At 42.2% G+C, this 20575-nt stretch overlaps 1 protein-coding gene across 1 annotated transcript in view; it reads right to left on the bottom strand.

The window, feature by feature from the left end:
- Positions 1-17538, bottom strand: part of Sycp2l (synaptonemal complex protein 2 like) — a 58721-nt gene extending 41183 nt beyond the window's left edge. Inside the window, exons 1-12 of the mRNA XM_033761788.1 lie at positions 17498-17538; positions 16194-16262; positions 14548-14685; positions 14353-14472; positions 11216-11320; positions 10800-10824; positions 7513-7601; positions 7315-7403; positions 5227-5261; positions 3737-3879; positions 2015-2067; positions 1295-1340 (exon numbers count right to left, since the gene is read on the bottom strand). Of these exons, the coding sequence (XP_033617679.1) occupies positions 1295-1340; positions 2015-2067; positions 3737-3879; positions 5227-5261; positions 7315-7403; positions 7513-7601; positions 10800-10824; positions 11216-11320; positions 14353-14472; positions 14548-14685; positions 16194-16262; positions 17498-17506 (921 nt within the window). The 5' untranslated portion in view covers positions 17507-17538. The remainder of the gene's footprint in view (positions 1-1294; positions 1341-2014; positions 2068-3736; positions 3880-5226; positions 5262-7314; positions 7404-7512; positions 7602-10799; positions 10825-11215; positions 11321-14352; positions 14473-14547; positions 14686-16193; positions 16263-17497) is intronic.
- Between the last annotated feature and the right edge of the window lie 3037 nt (positions 17539-20575).

Genomic DNA, 20575 nt, shown 5'->3' on the forward strand with positions numbered 1-20575 from the left:
ATATATATACATACATACATACATATATCAATCATATCTTGAGGATCGGACTTAAGTCTAAACACAAATTCATTTGTTTCCCAGACACCTTTATACATAATCTGAAGGTGTTTCTTTGGACATGGGATACTAAATCTATAAAATTTTTGTTTCCCAACAATGGAACAAACACAACATTTACTCGTCTACAGCCTGCTTTTCCAATAATCAGCCTTGCTTAAGATGGCTTTGCTTTTCATCATTCTTGCCTGCTTTGTATAGCTACAGAATTGAACGAAGGATCATGACCGCAACATGCGCCACTAGGAGCTGGTGTGAGGGGTTCGTGGAGGGGCCCTGATGGAAGCTGAGGAGAACTGGGGCATCCTAGAAAGAAGAACCAAGCAGCAAACCAAAGAAAAATCAGATGGAGTCGAGACAGAAGGATTTGTCTTCCAAACCAGCTCTAGAGAGAAAGGCCTTACAGTGTAGCCCCACGTTGAAAGCTTAGCCTACAGAGGCTAACAGGGGACTCTGAGCCTCAAGTGAAGAAATGGTTCAACACACAATGAGTGTCTTAAAGATGTCTCTGGAAAGCTTGGCCAACGTCTGAGACTCTGCAGACTTTACCCTGGAAGCTGAGATGCTCTGGGTAGGGGACTATGACATGAAGGGCATCCTCCTTGAAACCAAACAAGGCAGTGAAGACGAACTGGTCGACCTGGACTAGAAGGCACAAGGTAGGATGAAGGAAAGTATACACTTCTACTATAAAGCACTGCGCTAAAGATACTTTGTGAAGGCAGCTTGTGCTGACTCACCTTGTGTTACACTACCCAGAGTGGGGAGAAAGGAAAATGGCCCCAACCGCTGGGAAGAGAGAGGGAAACATCAACAGAAGCACCACAAAGTCACCCTTTTCCCTCAAAGGATGAATAATGGTACCCATGAATAAGGTAAAATGAGGCAAGATTTCTGTAACTGACCCAAGTGTACCGTACAGACCCTCAAATTTCTTTTTCCGGAAGTAAATTTGAGTCTTTAAACTGGTAATGCATCCTGGTGTGGTATGATTCATTGGAGGGATGAGATCATGAGAACTGAGCAGCCTGTTTTTGTTTTTGTTACCCAGGATCGAACTCAGGACATTGTGCTTATGAGGCAGGTGGTGGAGCCACTGAGTGAAAATGCCGGCCCAGCAGCTTCTTTTTGAAGAGCCTTTCTGTGTAACAAAAACAGAAGTCTCACCCAGCCACGCACACCTCAGTGTGAGTTTCGCCACAAACCACCCTCGCAACCCCCAGTACAAACATACCTCGTTCCCATCAGCAAAAGCAGCAACACATGGAAATGAATAGACCCTGAAAAACATTTCACAGTTAAAAAATATAACAGGAACGGACCTCAAATATAACCCACAGACAAATATTTGTAACCAAGGTGCACCACAGGTCTCATGGAGTATGGTAGGGCGGGCTTCAAGCTTGCAAGTGGAGATTATTAACTGTGGGCAGATTTTAAATCTCTACCTGACCCTCTATAGGCCAAGCTCACTGATATTATAACTCAACCAAATGAGCTGACAAGATTCCTAACAGAGTAAACTTAGCAAATGCTGTTTCATCGAGAATGTGACTCTCCCTAAGTCCATAATGTGCATATTCCCAGCGGTCTCAAGCCTGTACAACATTCCTCTCCATAAAGTCTATGGACTCTCTAAAGGATGGAGGATGACAGATGGCCCAAATTTCAAAGAAATATGCTGGCAACAGTTAGGGATAATTTGTAAGCACACGCAAATGAGCCACTAGGCAGGGAGAGTCCGATCTTCCCATGTTTCTAGTTAATGAACTACTCAGCTGTATACAGTAAAAGATGGATCCTATGTTCTTTCCTAAAAGGAACCTGATCCTAAACATTCTTTGATGAATGTTATCACTATGTAGATTTAAATTCTACCAATAAAGTAAATAAAATATCAAACTTTTCCAGAATACTCCTAGTGCATAAAATAATGGCCAGAGAGACATCTTACCTTCTCTGGTCACCAAGTCTGTCATTGAGGAGATTCAGAAACCTTCGACTGTCCTTCAAAATAATGCAAACTTTTTATTTAAAAAAAAAAAGGAAATCAAAGTGTCTGATTTAATACTATCTTTAACAGTACACAGAGGCCAATGTTTGCTTCTACTTGGTCAAGATCCAGCATCACCAACTGGCTTCGCAAAGACTCATTATTTTATATGAACAATACCTTATGCTACAGTGCAAAGGCTCCAGGCACACATTTCTGGAAGGAACCACCCCCAACCCCAGCCTTAGATTTTCATCTGGAGAATACTTAGGTCCACAAAAGCTTAAATGGATGGTTGTTTCACTGGGTCAGAAAAATAAGCAAGAGAAACACACCTGCTGATCTAGCACACTATGCTTTGGCCGTCAGCCGTCCACCTTCCTCATGCCCATACAGCACAGGCCAACCACATCCCTGCAAAATGTGGCAACTGGGCAGGATCTGATGGGGTGTCCCATGGCCAGTTTTCCATTTGGGGGGTTCTCCATGCCCCCCTCTCTTGGCAGAAGCGCTAAGAACAAACCCCTGGTGGAGTTCTCCCAACCAACAGCCTTCAGGATGGTGAATGTTGCCACCAACATTCAAAAGGCGAAGAAACCCAGGTTCAGGCCCTTGCTTCTCTTTGTTTGTAAGGCATGGCCAGATGCTCCTAGCAGTGTGTCTCAATTCAGGGCTCAGCAGACATCGGCAGTGTAAGCCTTTCATCTAAAAGCCATTCAGTTAACGACTTGATGGCTCTGGGGCAGGGATTATTTTGGAAACAAGATAATTTTCACTATAATTCCTTGTAGATGTGAGAATGACACAGAGGAGAGGAGAAAACTAATATCTGGGTGCTCGCACATCCCAGACTCTTTCTCTTATTCTCATAATTTTATTCCCATTTTGCAGAGAGGGACACTAGGGCTTCACAAATCAACTACTCTGCTAAAATGCCCTTAAGTCAGGGAGCTGGGACACAAACTCACGTCTGGGAGAGCCCCAAAGCTCACGATTTTCCATAGATCTGGCTAAATACTATTTTGTGGCAGTATCTCAGTCTGAGATAAATGCAAAGGTTCAAATTTAATAAAATCTGAAACACTGGTAGTTTCGATCAGAAAGTCTTTGTCAACCTGGGCACTATTATAAATTTTGCCTTTTCTAACCCTCATTTTAGAACTCTTCAAAAGAAAACATTTTAGCTATTCTAGGATGGAGATAGATACAACAAAGCTATTTTTGCACTACCTGCAGACACCATCACAGTAAGCCTGGCTGCACCAAAGGTAGTGGAAAGTATTCTCTAAAGTGTAGAATTTTCTGGCTTGCAATACAACCACCCCACAATACCAAGCCACTGGAGAACACCACGCCCCTGTTAGCATATGTCATTGTCACAGCTGCTCTCTGCAAGGCTCAGAAGCTCTTCTCCAACTTTTTCTTATCTCTTTAAGATCTATAAAAGATTGTTCCACCCATACACTTTTTAAGTGAATCCTTCAAAGTTAAATTTGGCCCCCAGTCTCTTATCTCTAAAGAAATTTATCTATATTCTTCTACTTGGCCCCCAAGTATTCTGTACACATTGCCGGGGAACAGGAAGTCAATTTAATCACATTGGAAAAAGAAAACCCTCCCCTAACCCAAACACAGGAAAATCCCGAGAAGCTGCTACAGAAATACTGACTGCACAGGACTCACTGTCTCAAATTCTCGATCCTTAATTTCCTTGAAACCTTCAGCAAGGATGTCATCATCGAACCACTGGTGCACAAGGTCATTCCTTGATGTTCTAGTTGTCATTCTACACAATGCCTCAGAAAGAGCAACCTGCTGGTCATAATCTAGACATTAAAAATATAGCAGACAGATAATTCCAGGCACCGTGCAATAGAAAACCCGAGTTACAAAGCTAGCACCTGCTCTAAGAAATAGATTAGCACTATATTTTATAAGCAGCAAGATGTATCCTGAAGTACCTATAATCATGTATTTTTAAGAATTAAGAGAACAATCCACATAGTAAGTCAGCACATAACAATTTTTCAAAATACATATTTCTGTGTTTCTATTTTAAGCTTATGAAATATCAAATTGGATCAAACAGCCTTAAAAATATTTCTACCACAAAAGTCAATTCCCAACATAGCTTGTGCTACTTCACAGCAGATAAATTAAAACTACATGTATCCATATGTTCAGATATCAATTCATTTTAAGGACAAAAGGGAGTTGTAACTGAATATATCCAATTTGATGGCATTTATGAAGTGCAATAAAAAATACGGTGAATATTTAAATTTTAAAATTACACTTAAAGACACACACATTACCATTTACCCTCTTCATAATATTCCTTCATTTGAACACACTCATTCTATCATCCTGTCACTTTCTGAAGCAGTCCTGCTTTGTGAGTATCTTTAGTTTTATTGTCATAGCTGCCTTGATGTCCTGAATGGATTCAAAATGGTTACCACTCGTGGCCATTTTGTCTTTAGGGAAGAGCCAGAAGTCACACCATGCCAGATCTGGTGAATAAAGTCGATGAGAACACCCATCATCATTTTTTTAGTTGACAGAAATTACTTGACAGAAATTGTCACAAGTGATTTGAATCCATTCAGGGCATCCAGGCACCTGCAATGGCAGAGACATCACAAAAGAGTCCTTCCAGAGCAGCTTCCAAAAGTGGCAAGATGGATGGGGTAAGTGTATTCAAAGCAAGGGAAAGCATGCTGGGGTTGCGAGGGGGTGGCAGCTTGTCTTTTACTGTAATAATTTTTTAAAAGTTTAAACATTTACTGTATTTTAAAATTTTATTATATATATAATGTGTTTAAAATCTGTAAAAATAATAAAGAATGCTTATGAATACATAGAGAAACAGTTTAAAATACATTTGGGAATGAAAATTACAAATCAAAGAGAAGGGGCAAGAACCTCATTTATAACGGATTTAAAACTTTTTCATTTTAAGCAAATATGGTAGAAATTCTAAAATTTGACAAAATTGGCTGGTTAATGAGCATCCAGTATTCATTATAGTTTTCAGCATGCCATAAAACTAAAACCTTAATTCTTTTATCTTTCATATGACCATAATTTATTCCCCATAGTACCAAGATGCTCATAAAACCCAGTGACAATATTTAATATTTTAAGTATTTAAACTCTTAAGTACTTCTTACCACCCACAGTCAAGATTGTCCTTGCAAGGTCTTTCCTGAAACATTAAGATAAGTTCTATTTTACTGAAATGAGCATCCAAAGGTAAAACAATCAGATATTTTAAAATAATTTTAAAATCAATATATGTGCTTTGAAATTATTTCATATTCAGCACTGAAATTTCTACATTGTCCATAATACATATTATGGGAACAATCTTTGAATATATGATCTACTGTATTTGTAATTTTTAAAATACAATGTATACTAGCTATAGCAATTATACATTTTCATATTGTATTTAACTTTCCACAAAGTGAATTTAACTTGATTTGTGGGGATACACGTAATGGTACAATTGTGGTTTTCTAAGCATTCACCTCAGCAGCCTATGAACATGGGTGTCCTTTTACATAGTTTGACACCTGGCTGAAATGAGACCATCTTGTGGCCATCTTTCATAAGAGCTGTTTGGTATCAAGCTGATTAGTCTTAAATGTCATATCAGAGCTTGGCGAGGTGGTGCACACCTGTCCTGTAATCTCAGCACTTGGGAGGCTGAGGCAGAAGGATCACTGAGTTTAAGACCAGCCTGGGATACATAGTGAATTCCAGATCAATCTCAACTACATAGTGAGACCCTGTCTCAAAAAAAAAAAAAACAGTCATATCAGATAGAATGGGATTAAGCTATTACATTATATATTCATTTCAGGATTTCAACTAAATACAGGTAGGATTTCAATTTTTTTCCTTAATACATGAAAACCTCCCATTTTAAAGAATAGATCTAAGCTATGTTATTTATTATTTTTTTGGTACTGGGGATCAAACATGGGACTTTGTGCTTGTGAGGCAGGCAGCAGAACCACTGAGCTAAACTTCTGGCCCAAAGCTATGTTACTATTAACACAAGTCTTAAAACAGAACCACGGAGAGTTTTGTATAATTTTATGCTTGCTGATTGTTAACCTTTGACTTGAGGTCCAGAACATTCTAGACTTTGCTGGAAACAAAGTAATATGACCATGGGATTAGTGGGAAAAATCATGTCAGCCACTCTCCAATTCTAAATACACCAGTAAGAGTAATGATTTTACCAATGCATTCAATACATATTTTAATTCAATGGAAAAACTGCATCCTGCAAAGACAAGTCAAATGGAGAAACAGGATGGCAGTGAGCTCCATGCTCACCATACACCTCTTTTAGGCTCTGGGCTGTGGTAAACCCTCCCTGGCTGTGCCTGAATGCCACACAGTGATGGTTAGTACAGTTACATGTTTAGGTTCAAATGTCAAAATAGGGTGTTTGCTTGGTTACATATTACAACATTACTACCAAACTTCATGCCTGGCAAAACTATGAAACTTCAATTGGTCCACCAACCCCCCACCAAAATCCATCATTTAAAAAGCAACACAAGGGCTGGGGATTTAGCTCAGTGGTGCCACTGCCTGCCTAGCAAGCACAAGGACCCGAGTTTGATCCCGGGTACCAAAAAAGAAAAAAGCAACACAAGTTTCATGCCCTTATTGTTTCAGCTAACAGCATTTACTTACCACACTTACTTTCTGCCAGGTAAAGGACTGCTCACCCTAAATGGACTGCCTCATTTCACCTTGATGGCAACTCTGCCGAGTAGGTATTACTGTTCACTCCGTTTCACAGACAGGCAAACCAACTTACACTGAAGCTAAGGTTGTGTTCATGTGCCACTGTTAGTGGCAAAACCATGACTTGAAACCAATTGAGCAGCCCAGCTTGAGGGTCTGTGCTTCTCACATTCCACGAGCCACAATTGTGGTCCACACGCATGGTAAAAAAAAAAAAAATCTGTCACCTAAGAAAGGCATTTTGTCTCACAAATTTAATGTAAAAATCAAAACAAAAAACCCACCCTGTACTACTGAAAAAGAAGAGCCTAGACAAGTCTACATTTTGTCCCAAGTCCTTGTTCACTGCCTGGCTCAGTGCCTGCGCCCTAGTAGGTGCTCAAAGCAACTACTGAGGATAGCTCTGATTATTCAGATCTAAGGAGAATGGAGTCGTGTAACCGAGAGATTTCGCCTTTACAGCATCCCCCGGTCGCGTGCAAGGCACTTACATAAGATGGAACACGCCTTCTGCTGACGGGAGCCTTCTCCTCTCCTGCCGAGGTACTCCTTGCAAAATGCTGTTCAAAGTCCTCAGAGCCTTTTGGGAATTGGAGAAGGCATTCAGGGGAAGAAACAACACGGTCCTGTACACCACTGTCTCTGAGGATCCCGAGCAGCACTTATCTATTTTGTTACTTGTAACTCACCTCCTGTTGAACCAAGTGATTTACAGCCTTTTCTGCTGTCACCAGGGAGCCTAAACTAAGTATGAAGGAATCCAGCATCTGAATTTTTCCTGCAAGCATAATTTTAGAAGATCAGATGTATGCCCAAAGAGGAAGGAAATGACCTCCAACCTGCAGGATGATGCCCAGACTACAAACCACAATGCAGCCAACAATTTAGAACAATATAATTTGGGCAAGGGACACATTACAGCCTGCTGCAAATTACACAAACCCCAGACTGCACAGACCGTGTTTCATAGATCCCCACTGAGGAGGACAGCAGCAGTGTATACAAAAGGTGACTACTCATCATGACGTCTTCAGGCGAGCCCCTTTTCTGTCCAGACAGAGCAACACGTCAAGCATGGCTCCTGAGATTTCCTGCTATTTCTATATACTTTCTACACGTGTATTTTATAAAAATCAAAATTGTGTGCAGAAGGTTATGCACTAACAAAGCAGGAATTAAGTGAACTATTACCCTTTAGTAATACAATCACAGCAATTTCAACAGCTATTTGTATGCCAGTAAACAGAGAAGTGGACCATGTGGTCTTATTTTATTAAATTATTTTTATTGTTTCATTTGCATATGTTCAGATACAAAATGACAACAGTCGGAGCATATACTGCAAAAACTCATAAGGTCATAATGTAACTTTGATAAGTCCAAATATGTAATTTTAGTATGAAGATTACAACAAACTATATACTTTGTAATCCTCATATAACTCGTAAAATTGTAAGGACCCAAACCAAGAAGTAAAAATGTAAAAGATCCCTCTTTTTATTTTTTTTGGTACCAGGGATTGAACTTGGTCCTTATGCTTGCAAGGCAGTCAGCAGAACCATTGAGCTAAATCCCTGGCCCAAGATTCCTCTTTTTAATCAAGACAAGCCACAGCAACAGGGCTAGATAATCTCTGGAAACCAGAAATTTGGCCAGAGTCTGTTGCTACACACACAAATAATAATGATAATAACAATAAACAGAACACAATTGAACAGTGTAAGACTTAAGATGTGTGTGTGTCCTATTAACTAGCACATACCATTGCATGCCCTTATTTTAAGAGTAGTACGATAAACAGCATATGGCCCCATGAAAGGCGGCAGAGGAACCTGGTTAATGAAGACATTGCAGAAAAGTGACTTTTGAAAATTGTTTACTCAAGAAGCTTTAAAATTTAGGCAGCATCTGATTCATCTCAAAATTCTAAAATACATGAACTATATGAAAAAGCAATTGTGCAGGAAAAGGCAATAGTCTAAAACAAAATAGGCACAGAAGAGAAAGGAATGTGTAAATAAAAACTAAAGCCATTGTAGATATTTCAATGTGATGGATTGAGACCAGAGGATTAGATACAAAGACAAAAGCATCTGGGAAGCCAAACTGGGAAAAATGAGGCAGGCCCAGGATGAGTATCAGCTAGATGCTATCTTACTCCTTTTCCTACTTTCTCAGGTCAGAGGATCAAAGAAAGAAGAGGTACTGCCAAAGCCAGGGAATCAAGGCCTCCTAGGAAAAGCCACAATAGGCAAACCAGGTGTGGTGGCGTAAGCCCGTAATCCCAGCACTCCAGAGGCTGAGGCAGGAGGATTGCTGTGTGTTCAAGGCCAGCCTGAACTACATATCAAGACCCTCTCTCAAAATAACAAAACAAAACAAAGAAACAAAAAACAAATGGGCAGAGCCACACAAACTGGCAGGTACCCCTGGAAATGTTACCGCGATGGAGGCAAAGTGAAAAATGTCCTATTTGCTGCCTCTGACCTCCAGGTTCTCACCAATGCCAGTGCTTTGGTTGACTAAACCCAGCGGGCTGCCAGTTGGCCACAGCACCTAAGGAAAACAGGACTCTGCATACCAAGCAGAGACAGAGAGCAAGGAGGGAGCTTGAGCGCAGATGCAGGTCATCACCAGTACCTATGGATTCCAAGGAAAAGAGATGCGATCCCAGGTTTGAAGTCTGCAAGTGAGAAGGATTAAAGTATTGCCTTCCAAAAAAAAAAAGCTCAAGGGGCCAGGGGTTCAGCTCAGTGGTTCCAGCTCCCTGCCCTGCCTTTGTCGAAATGTAGTATCATTTCATGATAAAAGTATAGGAAGATCTTACATTAATACAATAAAAGCTATACCAGAGCTGGGGATTGGGCACAGTAGTTCTGCCGCCTGCCTCACAAGCACAAGGGCCCGAGTTTGATCCCCGGTACCAAAAATAAATAAATAAAAGCTATACAAGACAAACTCAATAGGCAACATCATACTGAATGGAGAAAAACTGAAATCATTTCCTCTAATATTAGGAACGAGACAAAGGTGTTCACTCTCACTATTCTGTATTATTATGTACTAATAAAAACCAAAAATGTGATATATACACAATAGATTATTCAGCCATAATGAAGACTGAAATCATATCATTTACAGGAAAATGGATGGAACTGGAGACATTTAAGCAAAGTAAGCTGGACTCAGTCAATTATTGCATATATTTTGTCTCATGTGTAATCTTAAAAATTTTAAAAGATGATAAGAAAGTAGAAGGGAAACTACTAGAAAAGAGGAAGAGAGTCAGGAGGAGAGAGGAAGAAAGAAAAGGAGTTAACGGTGATGAAAATAAAGTGTGGTGTAAGCATGTACGAATATGAATGTGCCAAAATGAAGCCTGTGACCCCATAACTAGTATGGGTTGCAAAATAAGGGGGTGACAAGGGCCTGTCCTCTGCTGGGCTCTGAGGCCTGGCGGCCAATGGCATCACCATGGTGGGTGCACTGCAAAAGAGATCACACTGTCAGAGCAGGCGGCAACAGCCGACCACACAGCAGCCCACTCTCATGGGAACCGGTCCAGTCTCCAGACACCTGGCCTTAATCCCTTCATGTCGCCTAATCACTTTGCACTAGGTCCTGCCTCAGAGGTCCACCCCCTGTCACACAGCTTCCCTGCGGGCCAGGGCAGCACGAGAACCTTTGTGGGACAAATCACATCTAAAATGGAGCCCTAGACTTCTGCTGGTTCAGTGACAAAAACACCTTTCTACTACCTAAACAGAGGAAAGAAGCCAGACGGTGCCAGAGCCAAGTACACAGGCATCTGGACAACCTGAGGCATTCTTTTCAGTAAAATGCAATTCAAGATCACATACCATAAAGTGTTCAGTACATCTAATGTGTAAATTCGCCTACTCTTGAATATCATTGAAATATTCTTTTCTCTGCACCAAAATATTCTATTCATAAAAAGGTAATAGTTAATACTTACCCTTAGTACTACTCCTGGAAATAATCTAATAAAAAGAAAAAGCACACATCATATTCTTTGAAAACAGCAGAATAAGCTATGTCATCAATGCATGAACACCCATACACTCCAGTAGCCAGGTTTTTAAATCTTCAAATCCAGATGATTCAGAGAAAGCCTGAGTTCAATCACCTCATTGAAAAGAGCAGATCACCATCAAGTGAATAGCAATGCATGTATGTATAAAAATAAATTCATTTTTCTATCATATTGGTCATATAGTTTCATGCTTATTATGTCACATGATCTAATAACACATGGGAGCCTTTTAACAAAACTCATATCATAACCAAAAGTCCAGTCTTACAAATCGCTGCAAGACTCCTGCCCACTGCCCACAATAGCAGCTGCTCCACGGAGTACCCGGCCACACTTACCAGTGCAGTCAAGAAGAAGTCCTCTACGATGGGCGTCAGCACTGCGCCCAAGGTCAGGGCTTCGGGGCCCAGAAGTCCCATCGTCCTTTCAAACCAGGAAACCATGTACACAGAAGAAACACTGGTAAAAATCACATGGGACTGAATAACTACTTCCTGTTCTATAAACTTTCATGGGACAATTTTCTCACTAGAGCAAAATAATCCTGAAGGCCTTTTCCCCTCTCCGTAATATCTCAGTTAGGCCTGGCTCTAAGGCCTTTTTAGAGTCCATGCTCCAGAACCACCCTCAGATCTTAGCCACCAGCAAGAAAGAGGATCAAGAGGGATGGGTACCAGAAAGCCACGTGAAGAAGCTACAAGAAAAGTTGTTTTTGTTTTGCAGCACTGGGGATTGAACCCTGGGGCTTCACACTGAATTACATCTCCAGGCTTTTGACTTTTAATTTTATCTTTTATTATCCCAGGCTGAGCTCAAACTTGAGCTTCTCCGGGTTTTACGGGTGTTGATACCTTAGGTGTGGGCTGCCTCACCTGACGCTAGTGAGAGAAGTTTAAAAGATAAATTACCCCATTACAGGGAGAAATCATGTTGATCTGAGAAGCCATAGAACACAAATATCAAAGGACATGCATAATTCGGAAAGTGTTCCTAAGGTAGGCATGGTGACAGAAAATACTCCTTGGGGATGTCTTCTGCCAAAAAACAAATGTGTATACATTTTAAAGAGAAAGAAAAATTGTATATGCACAGTTAGGAATCACCAATTCAACTTCTCAGTGACATGAACTTTCAGTGAACAACTAACTGTGATACGTATATAGCCTTCAAAACAGGGGACACGGGAGCCAAGGACCCACAGCACTCCTGCTAAAGAACATAAACATTCAGTTCTCAAACTTGGCTGCACACCAGGAAAACCTGCCAATCAAGCTCCCTGGTGCTGGGTCCCAGGCAGTGCTCATTAAAGCTCCCAGGTGCCTGTACTGCACGGTATGGTCTCAGAGATGCTACTGTGCTCACGGTCACTGTTATCTCAAATCGGATGACAAATTCTGCATTAAATCATCCCCCTTCTAAAGCCAACTTTCCTTCAGAAAAAAAAAATATCTCTTTCTATGGAACTCATGGCCAAAGCCACAATGGGTCCATGAATTTTAGGTTTTAAGACCAAAATCTCGAGTTGCGACCTGAATATCGGCCACTTGTACTTCCAGATAGTCTGAGATACAGATTTCACCCTTAAAGAGCTCTGAAAGGAACATGACAACACCCTTTCCTGTGTGAGGTTAATGAGAAATCCTGGGCCAGAGTCTAAGGACACTGAGCTCTGCAGTACAGGAGAGACTCCGAAGGCTGTGTAGAGGAGCCTGAGTTTTCAATTGACCAACTTGAGTTACAACCAGCCCCTGTGAACAAACTGAGTTAGTAAGTCAAGGGCCCACTGTATATTTTTTCTTATGCTCAAATTGTCATGCTTTTAAATACACTGTCACCATTCCACTTGCTACCTCCAAGTCTACTGCCCCTCCCAACATCCCCCATGCCCCGACATATTGGAGGATGATAGATGTAGAAGGGTGGGAAACACCACCGTGGCTGATGGATCTCTGGGAACAGGAAGTGTGTGCTGAGGCCACTTATGTGCCAAAATAATGCATCTCCCAACAGGCACCCCTGCCATACCCACCCTCCAGTCATTACCGGAAGAGAGGCACATTAATAATACAGTGGAGACAAGTTGCCTGACCCTCCCAGATCTTAGAGTACAAAACTAAATTCATTTCTTTCTATGCGAAATTGTTTCTATGGAGAATAATTTCTAATCACACATTTGGGTTGAGCCTATCAACAATTGGCTATACAAAGTGCATATCCCAGTATCTTTTTCTCCTTGATATTAATCTGTTCCCCTTGCCCCAAAGGCTACATGAAATAACAGCATGTTTTAGAAGATACCTAATGATGGTTATGTAATTCCCATCACCACCGAGAATTTGGTTGTAATATGGAAACATTTTTTTTATTTCAAAATTCCTTGGAGATTTGATAGGACTTTTCAGATCTTGGGAAAGCATTCTTAGCTCTAAATAGATAAATTGGGCTGGGGCATAGTCCATCTTATACCCCCCACAATCAGTTTAAATTCCAAAGTCTCTTTCCCTTGCCCCATTTCAAAGTCTATGGTGTTCATTTCCTCTTCCTGTTTCCTGTTATCTGCATGAGTTAATATATCAAGGAGTTAAATGGCATTAAATGAAAAGTAAAAGCACAATCTTTAGAGTCCCCAACAAAGACTTTTAAAACCCTAAAGTTGAGTTTGAGAAAGCCTGGAATTTCTTTTTCTCTGAAAGTGTCAGACCTATAACTAGTAGAGGTTTGAGAGAGAGAAGGAGAGATCAAGCAAGATCAAGATCTCCTTGGCCCAAATTGGTCTTGATAAACTTCGGGGACTGGAGCCAGGGAGTAAAGCAAGGACCTTATCATTAGCCAGGTCACTCTTCCCCAGCCAGCCTCCCCTCTCACCAGCAAGCACCACCCCAGGGCTGCAAAAACCTCACCATGGAGGTTCACGTAAGAGATTTTGCAAAGGCTGCATGCTTCCAGATGCTGTTAATAAAGACAGTTGCAATGTTACCTCATGGCTGATTTTAGGAAAAAAAATTATAGAATGACTAACAAAATTTTTTTTTCAGATTTACCCAGCATTTAGAAAGTGAGAATAGTATAGAGTTATGAAGGCAAAATGTTTTAATGATATTTTTCTAGGTTTAATCTTTTTGATATGATCTATTAAAATAATGGGGATTACTCCTTATTTATTCTCTTTCCCAGTCAAGTTTGCCGAGATAATTTAAAGCATGCTGCTGCTTATCAGGGAGATGGGTTGTCCCTACCTAGATCCTACATTCTCAAGGTGTTCACTCAGCCTACACCTAGGAAACATGCGTTTAATTCCTGATTGGCGAGAAGCAATAAGAATGGATAGTTTCTCTTCAAGTTGACCAGTTCTGCCCGTTTTTGACATCCTGGGGGGATCCAATCCAGAGCGTGGAGTACGTGAGGCAAGTGCTCCGCCACCCAGGTGCCTCTCATTAAGTTACCCAAAGCCATAAAATTAAAGTGTGACACTTATCTTCGGGATCAGTCCCTGCTGAATTAGCAAGGGCTCCTCTTCTCCAAAAGCGTCTTTGACGAATCGCTGAACACATTTCAACAACAGTGAAACGTACTGAAATTCATTTTTATCCAGTTCCTAGATATCAGACCACACTAAATTAAAACTTTTATAATTATGCATTGCTTTTTAGTCCTAAAAAAACTCACTTGCCTTATTTACTGATCTGTCGAGATAGTCTAGTAGGAGATGATCATATTTTTGAGGCAAGTGGCTTTCTTTCTGTTGAAGATACGCTTGTATTTTCTGAAATCCTTTACCATAGAAGGCATCAGTAATCAGAGACTGAAGCTGGAAAAGTGATAGTTTGTGAATTACTCCTTTTCCCCCCAAGAACACTTCTTTTAAAATGATGCCAGCTGATATGATTGTCAGGAATAACCCAGTGTGGAAATAATGTAGGGGAAATACGCAACAGAACTCGAACTGTCAACAATCTCTTAAACGACTAAAGTTTCTGTTGGTTTTGGATGGTTCTCAGATCACTGGCTTCTCCTGGGGTCTGGCGGGGGCCCAGCAGTTTGGCCTGCTACCTGCTGCAATCTGGGAACCACCTTCTTAAAGAGAACTGCCCTTCAGGTAGGTATCAACAGATGAAGACACTCAGCAATTTCGCAAATTCTAAATGCTGAGAACTCAAGCCTATGGTCACTCATTGACATAAATTATAACAGAAGGAAGAGGAAAAATAATTACATAACAATACAAGTTGATCGATATGCAAATGACCATAGTGAAAAAATCTGACCTTTTCTACCTGAATATTAGACAAGATATACTTTTAAATATTAGACTGACAATTCTTAAATGTCTATTATGATAAAGAATATGAATTTTTATAAATCTAGCCAAGCCTGAGGGCTAAATTACAATATATAATACCATTTTTCTAAGAAAGCATTCTACTATACACAGCTCAAAATTCCACTTATTCTTACTACAGATTCCTGATTGGAAGAAGCACTTGCCGTTTCTCCACTTAGAATCATTTTGTCACCACATAACGGGGCTTTTTGAGCGAAGTGTGGTGTGTCCTGCACATGTCCCCACCCACCTCACCATACCCCGAGAAAGGACTCTTTCCCCAGCATAGGGACAGCAGGGGCGGGAAAAGTGTGCCAATATCCGTGACATCGCACCACGGTGCTCACACGTGGGTGCTCCAACTCAGAAGCCCATGGCTTCCCCTGCACTTGGAACAAATCCAAACCCTTTCTTCAGTCTGCAGGGCTCCGCAGGAGATGGTCTCTGGCAACCTCTTCAGCTTGACTTTCCAACTGAGCCCTGCAGTAAACCAAGTTCTTCCCTGCCTTAGGACCTTTGCACTGGCTGCAGTGTGCCTAGACTGCTGCTCCTCACAGATAAGGGCTGTGCGTGAGGGCTGTGTGTGAACTTTCCAGGTGAGTCTGTCGGTACCACTTAGCAGAAGTAGGCCAGGTGCTTCCTTTCACCACCAACTATTCTCCATTCCAACACCCTCTTCCTTCCTGCTCTCTCTTTGGTTAGTGGATTCTGTGGCTTGCTGCAGCCTGTAAGCTCCATGAGTGCAGGGCTGATGTGTTGGCTTGAGTACTGTCTAGTTCCACCTGGAAAAAGGATGGGCATAATATAGCTTCGAGTAGGGAATTAGAAAAGTTGGTGGTAAAATTGAATAGTCAAGGTAATATATTCAACATGGGAAGGAGATTTTTGGAAGAACAAACAAGATTTCTCTGCTGCTGAAGGAGCAATGGTCTGATTACCTTCTGAGAACACAGAAGTCGAAGGGACACACAGAGCACAAAATGAATGATCTTTACCCAGAAAGCATCTTGGGCCTTCCCAAATCCAGCATCTTCCTTAACAGACTGCAAAAGATCTTCGTTTTTCTGTATGCAATAAAAAGATTATTCCTCAAAAAGCTCTATTTCAAAAGAAATGCATTTTAATCACCCTCCAAAAGAAATTAAAATTTTTATTATTTTCCTGAAGAGAAAATTGTTTGCTTATGCCACTGATCACAGGTCTAAGATAGTGGGGGGAAATTCCACTTTTATCCAGCATTCTTTAGCATGGTCCACAATAACACAATCATAAGAAGTAAAACAACCATCATCTGAATGATTATCCCAATAAACTTAAGCTCTGGTGGTGATTATAATAGACGAAAGGCTTTGAATAAACCATGTTCAGGTTGAGAACTCACCAGTTAAATAAAAAGGATCTTTCCAGCTCAGCCATGCTTCTAAGCTTTAAATTTGTGACATAAATTTCAAACAGCACTCTAGGACGTATAAAAGTTCAATGATCAAACACCCACGGCCACAAAAGCAGCCTCCAGAGCATTTAATGAATTATTACACATTTTCTTCAAGAAAGCTTTCTGAGCCCCCATTCCGGTTTCCCAACACACAGTGCCACATTAAGTAACGGCATCCCATTGCCTGCTTTCATTCCAACAATTGAAAATTGCAATACACACAATTTTTTGTTTTGTTTTTGGTACAGTGGATCGAACTTGGGTCCTTGCACTTTCGAGACAGGAGCTGGAACCACTGAACTAAATCACTGGCCCACAAAATATTTTTTGAAACGACTTCTAAGTGTGGTTTGGGCTAACAATCGTGCCTCTCTGAACTTAACCAAAACCCTTAAATCTCTATATTTGACAATATCATCTTCATTTATAAATAGGAAAAACAGGGTGAAGTCAAGGACCATAATCCAGACTTTTTTTTTCCTTCTACCAGCAGAACAATCAACGAATGCTAGTGACTACTGAAAAGTAGGAGTTCAGGAGGTATGGAGACCCCCACTCGGCCTTAGAGCTGCCCTTTTTCTATTCTCAGCATCTGGGGATGCAGACCTGGGCCCTGAGAGGTGAGGTCGTCGCACTTTGGGTGCAGCCAGGAGGAAGCAGAGAGATGGGGGAGCTCACTCCGGGAGCCCTAACAGTAAGGACGGATTTCTGCTGTGTGGCCTTCTCACTGAAAGCTCTGGAACTTGGAGAACCCATCAACGCTCAAAGGAACCCCAAGACCTAACCCCTGCGCCTGCCCGTGGGGCCCGCACCTTCCTCCGGAGGCCGAGCCCTCAGTGCCCCCCTGAGGTCGGGGTCGCTCACCGCTCGCATCCCAGCGTCGGGAACTGTGCCTCGTCCGCCGCTGAGACGCCAACTGCCAGGGCGCAGCTGGCCGAGGGCTTTAAATCTCCGAGCACGGTAACTGAAGGAACCTGTTTCAGAAACCCGGTGTTTGAGATCAGCGTCCCTGGGCTGGGCCAGCTGGTCGCGCGCGCACTTTGCAAGAAATCGAGAAATTGGGAGCAAATTCTTGAAAGCGTCGTTAATTAAACCCAGAAGCGGTGGTTTTCTCCCCCGTAAACAGACCCAGGGAGCTGGTTTTGATCCATGATACGTGTTGGTCAGCTAGACTTGTACCTGAAATTATGAATCCGTTCCCGTTACCCTAAAAGAACGGACTTTGTTTCTTTCCTTTTTAAAGTACTTTGGCCAGAGGAGACAAATAAAAAGCAAATCGCTCTCTTGTGTTTTGTCCATTTCCTTTGACTTACCTTGTGCTCATGGCTACGCTGACTAGAATAGTAATCTCTTACATGAACGCGACACAAAAATTGGGACTGGAGTTTTCTTTAAATATAAAGAAAATGTCCCCTCAAATCCAAACGTAAAAAATTTGACTTGTAGTATAAGCAGAGCCGTATTTCATGCTGTGATATTCACAGAAGATACATTTAATACATGTAACAGAATCTCTGAGCTCCGTGTACCTCCAACCCCTTCACAACAACATTATTCCAGGCTAAATACAGTAATTCCGTTCATTTACCAATCTTAACCTATACCTAGAAAATCCAAAGATTTATTCCTTTCCTTTTGAATGGAGTCTTGCGATTTTATTCATTTATTTATTTATTATTGGTACCAGGGGTTGAACTCGGGACCTTGCAGTTGTGAGGCAGGTGATGGAACCACTGAGCTACATCTCCAGCCTGATTCTTGTGATATTAAAGTAGCAGCCAAGGCAAGGACAAATGTGAATTAAAATTATTGGGAATCAATCCAAATATTTGGGCAGAAAAGAACTAACACAAAAGCCGTAGTTAAAATGCACTTTTGAAGACTATAAAAATTGAGTTTTGTTAGAAAACTTTATAATCAGTCATTTTCACATGGGAACGAGAATACATCCTTCCAAACTGGTGGAAATGCACTTGAATCTTCAGGAGATATTAAGAACAACAAAACAGACAATACTATTCTTTACTTAGTATCTGTTCATTTTGATTAGCTTCTTTTACCAACATTGTCTACCCACACATCATTTTAGGCAAACTTGGAATACACGTTCTAATTCTTCACACACTAAATGTGACATTTTTGTTTGTTTGTTTCTTTGTTTTGGGTACTGGGGATTGAACTCAGCCCTTGCACTTTTGAGGCGGGCTGCAGAACCATTGAGCCAAATCCCCAGCCCTAAATGTGACATTTTTGACACCAGAATCCGTTCAGAAATTAATTTGACTGTAACCTTTTATAAGTTACATTTGTTTGTATTTTTGAAGGGTCAGGCCTCCCTAGGAACATGTCAAAGCAAAGAAGCAAGAAATACTCTAAAATGGAAAACAACTTTATGCATTCTTAGAGATAATGTTGAATGGCTATTTTCAAAGTTAGTTGTAAAAAGTTTACAGACTGCCTTAAGTGCTGTCACGTTTAACGAAGTATCAATTTGCTTAAAACTGTGGATATTTTAATTTTAAATGACGAAACAACGCAAAATGAAACCGAGTGACAGGAGCAGACAGGATTTCCACACCCGATGAGTAAGACAAAAGTCTGTAATGGAATTGTAGGCTATGAGGGGTTTTCACCCTCGCTGGAGAGGAGGATCCTATCCTAAAGCTAGGAGAAGGGAATGCGCTTGCGAGCTGCCCCAAACTGACGTTTCCGCTGTAGACTGCGGAAGTCTTAGGCCCAGCTGTTTTCTAAGCAAGCCTTATGCGCTGTGCGCTAGCGGCGAAGGTAGGCGAGCAGGAGCGCGAGCCTTGCTGGGCTCAGAGCGCACCTAGCGTGGCGCCAGTTCCAGGGTCGGAAGAAGCCGGGTTCGCAACGCTTTTCCCTGCAGTAGCCCCAGGGCAGTCTTTGGCTAGAGCTTCAATCGTCCGCGTGCTGGCTGCAAACCAAGAGGGGACTAAATTCCAGACGCTCTGTGGGAAAGAGCCAACCCAGTAACTTCCGTTGACTTTTTTTCCTGGGAGCCCCCAGGCCCTGGGTCGCCCCAAGAGAGCCTGTTCCCAGCCCGGAGGGGCACACAACGTCCTCGCCAAGGTTCTGTAGCTCCAAAACTGTATGGGGTAAATAGGATTTTGTCGTGATGTTTCCACGACAATATCAATAAGGATGGTTAAAAAGATTTGTGCTCATCTGGTGGCCAGCGAGCGTCCAGTCCGTTGTATAACTGATGAAGCAGAAACAGTCACGGGTTCCTCGATTTTCTTTTTCCTTTCTGACATTTCAGATTGCTCCCACCGCCTTCGCACTGAGCTACGTCCTCAACCCCCTTTTAGATTTTGGAACAGAGTCTCTCTAAACTGCTAAATTGCCCAGGTTGGGCTCAACCTTGCCACCTTCCTGCCTCGGCCTCCCACAGTGCTGAAATTACGTGCGCCACCACGCCAGGCTGCTACGAGTTTTGGTCCCCTAGTGGGGATCCTCTCCAGCAGCCTGGTTCAGCGTACCCCTAACCTCCTCCGGATCCACTGACCAGGACTTTCCGGCAGAGCCAGGACCTAGGGGACACGCGGAGCAGCGAGGAGCAGCGACAGCCGGAGCCGGGTATGGGCTTGGCCCTAACGAGGAGGCGCGGGCGCGGGGACGGGGTTCCCACTTGCGGTCCCCACGCACTCTCTCCTGGAGACTTAACTGGAAAAGCTCTGCTTCCAACACCTTGATCAAGCCCTGGCCACACCACAAAGGCCTTTGAGGAGGTGAGTTAGTTTAAAGGAAAATTCCCGCCTGCGGTCGGCCCTCTGCGCTTCTGTCTCCGCGCGCTCCGGGGCTCGGCTCCCCTCCCTCTGAGGCTTGGGCGGGGCCGCGGGGGCCGTATCTCTTTAAAGCGAGGCTGGAGGGGCTGCGGCTCGGGCGGTGGACTCGGCTCAGCACGGAGACCGGGGACAGGGC

This window comes from Fukomys damarensis, unplaced genomic scaffold, assembly GCF_012274545.1.
Source record: "Fukomys damarensis isolate Sample0158 unplaced genomic scaffold, DMR_v1.0_HiC HiC_scaffold_10, whole genome shotgun sequence".
Taxonomy (NCBI): domain Eukaryota; kingdom Metazoa; phylum Chordata; class Mammalia; order Rodentia; family Bathyergidae; genus Fukomys; species Fukomys damarensis.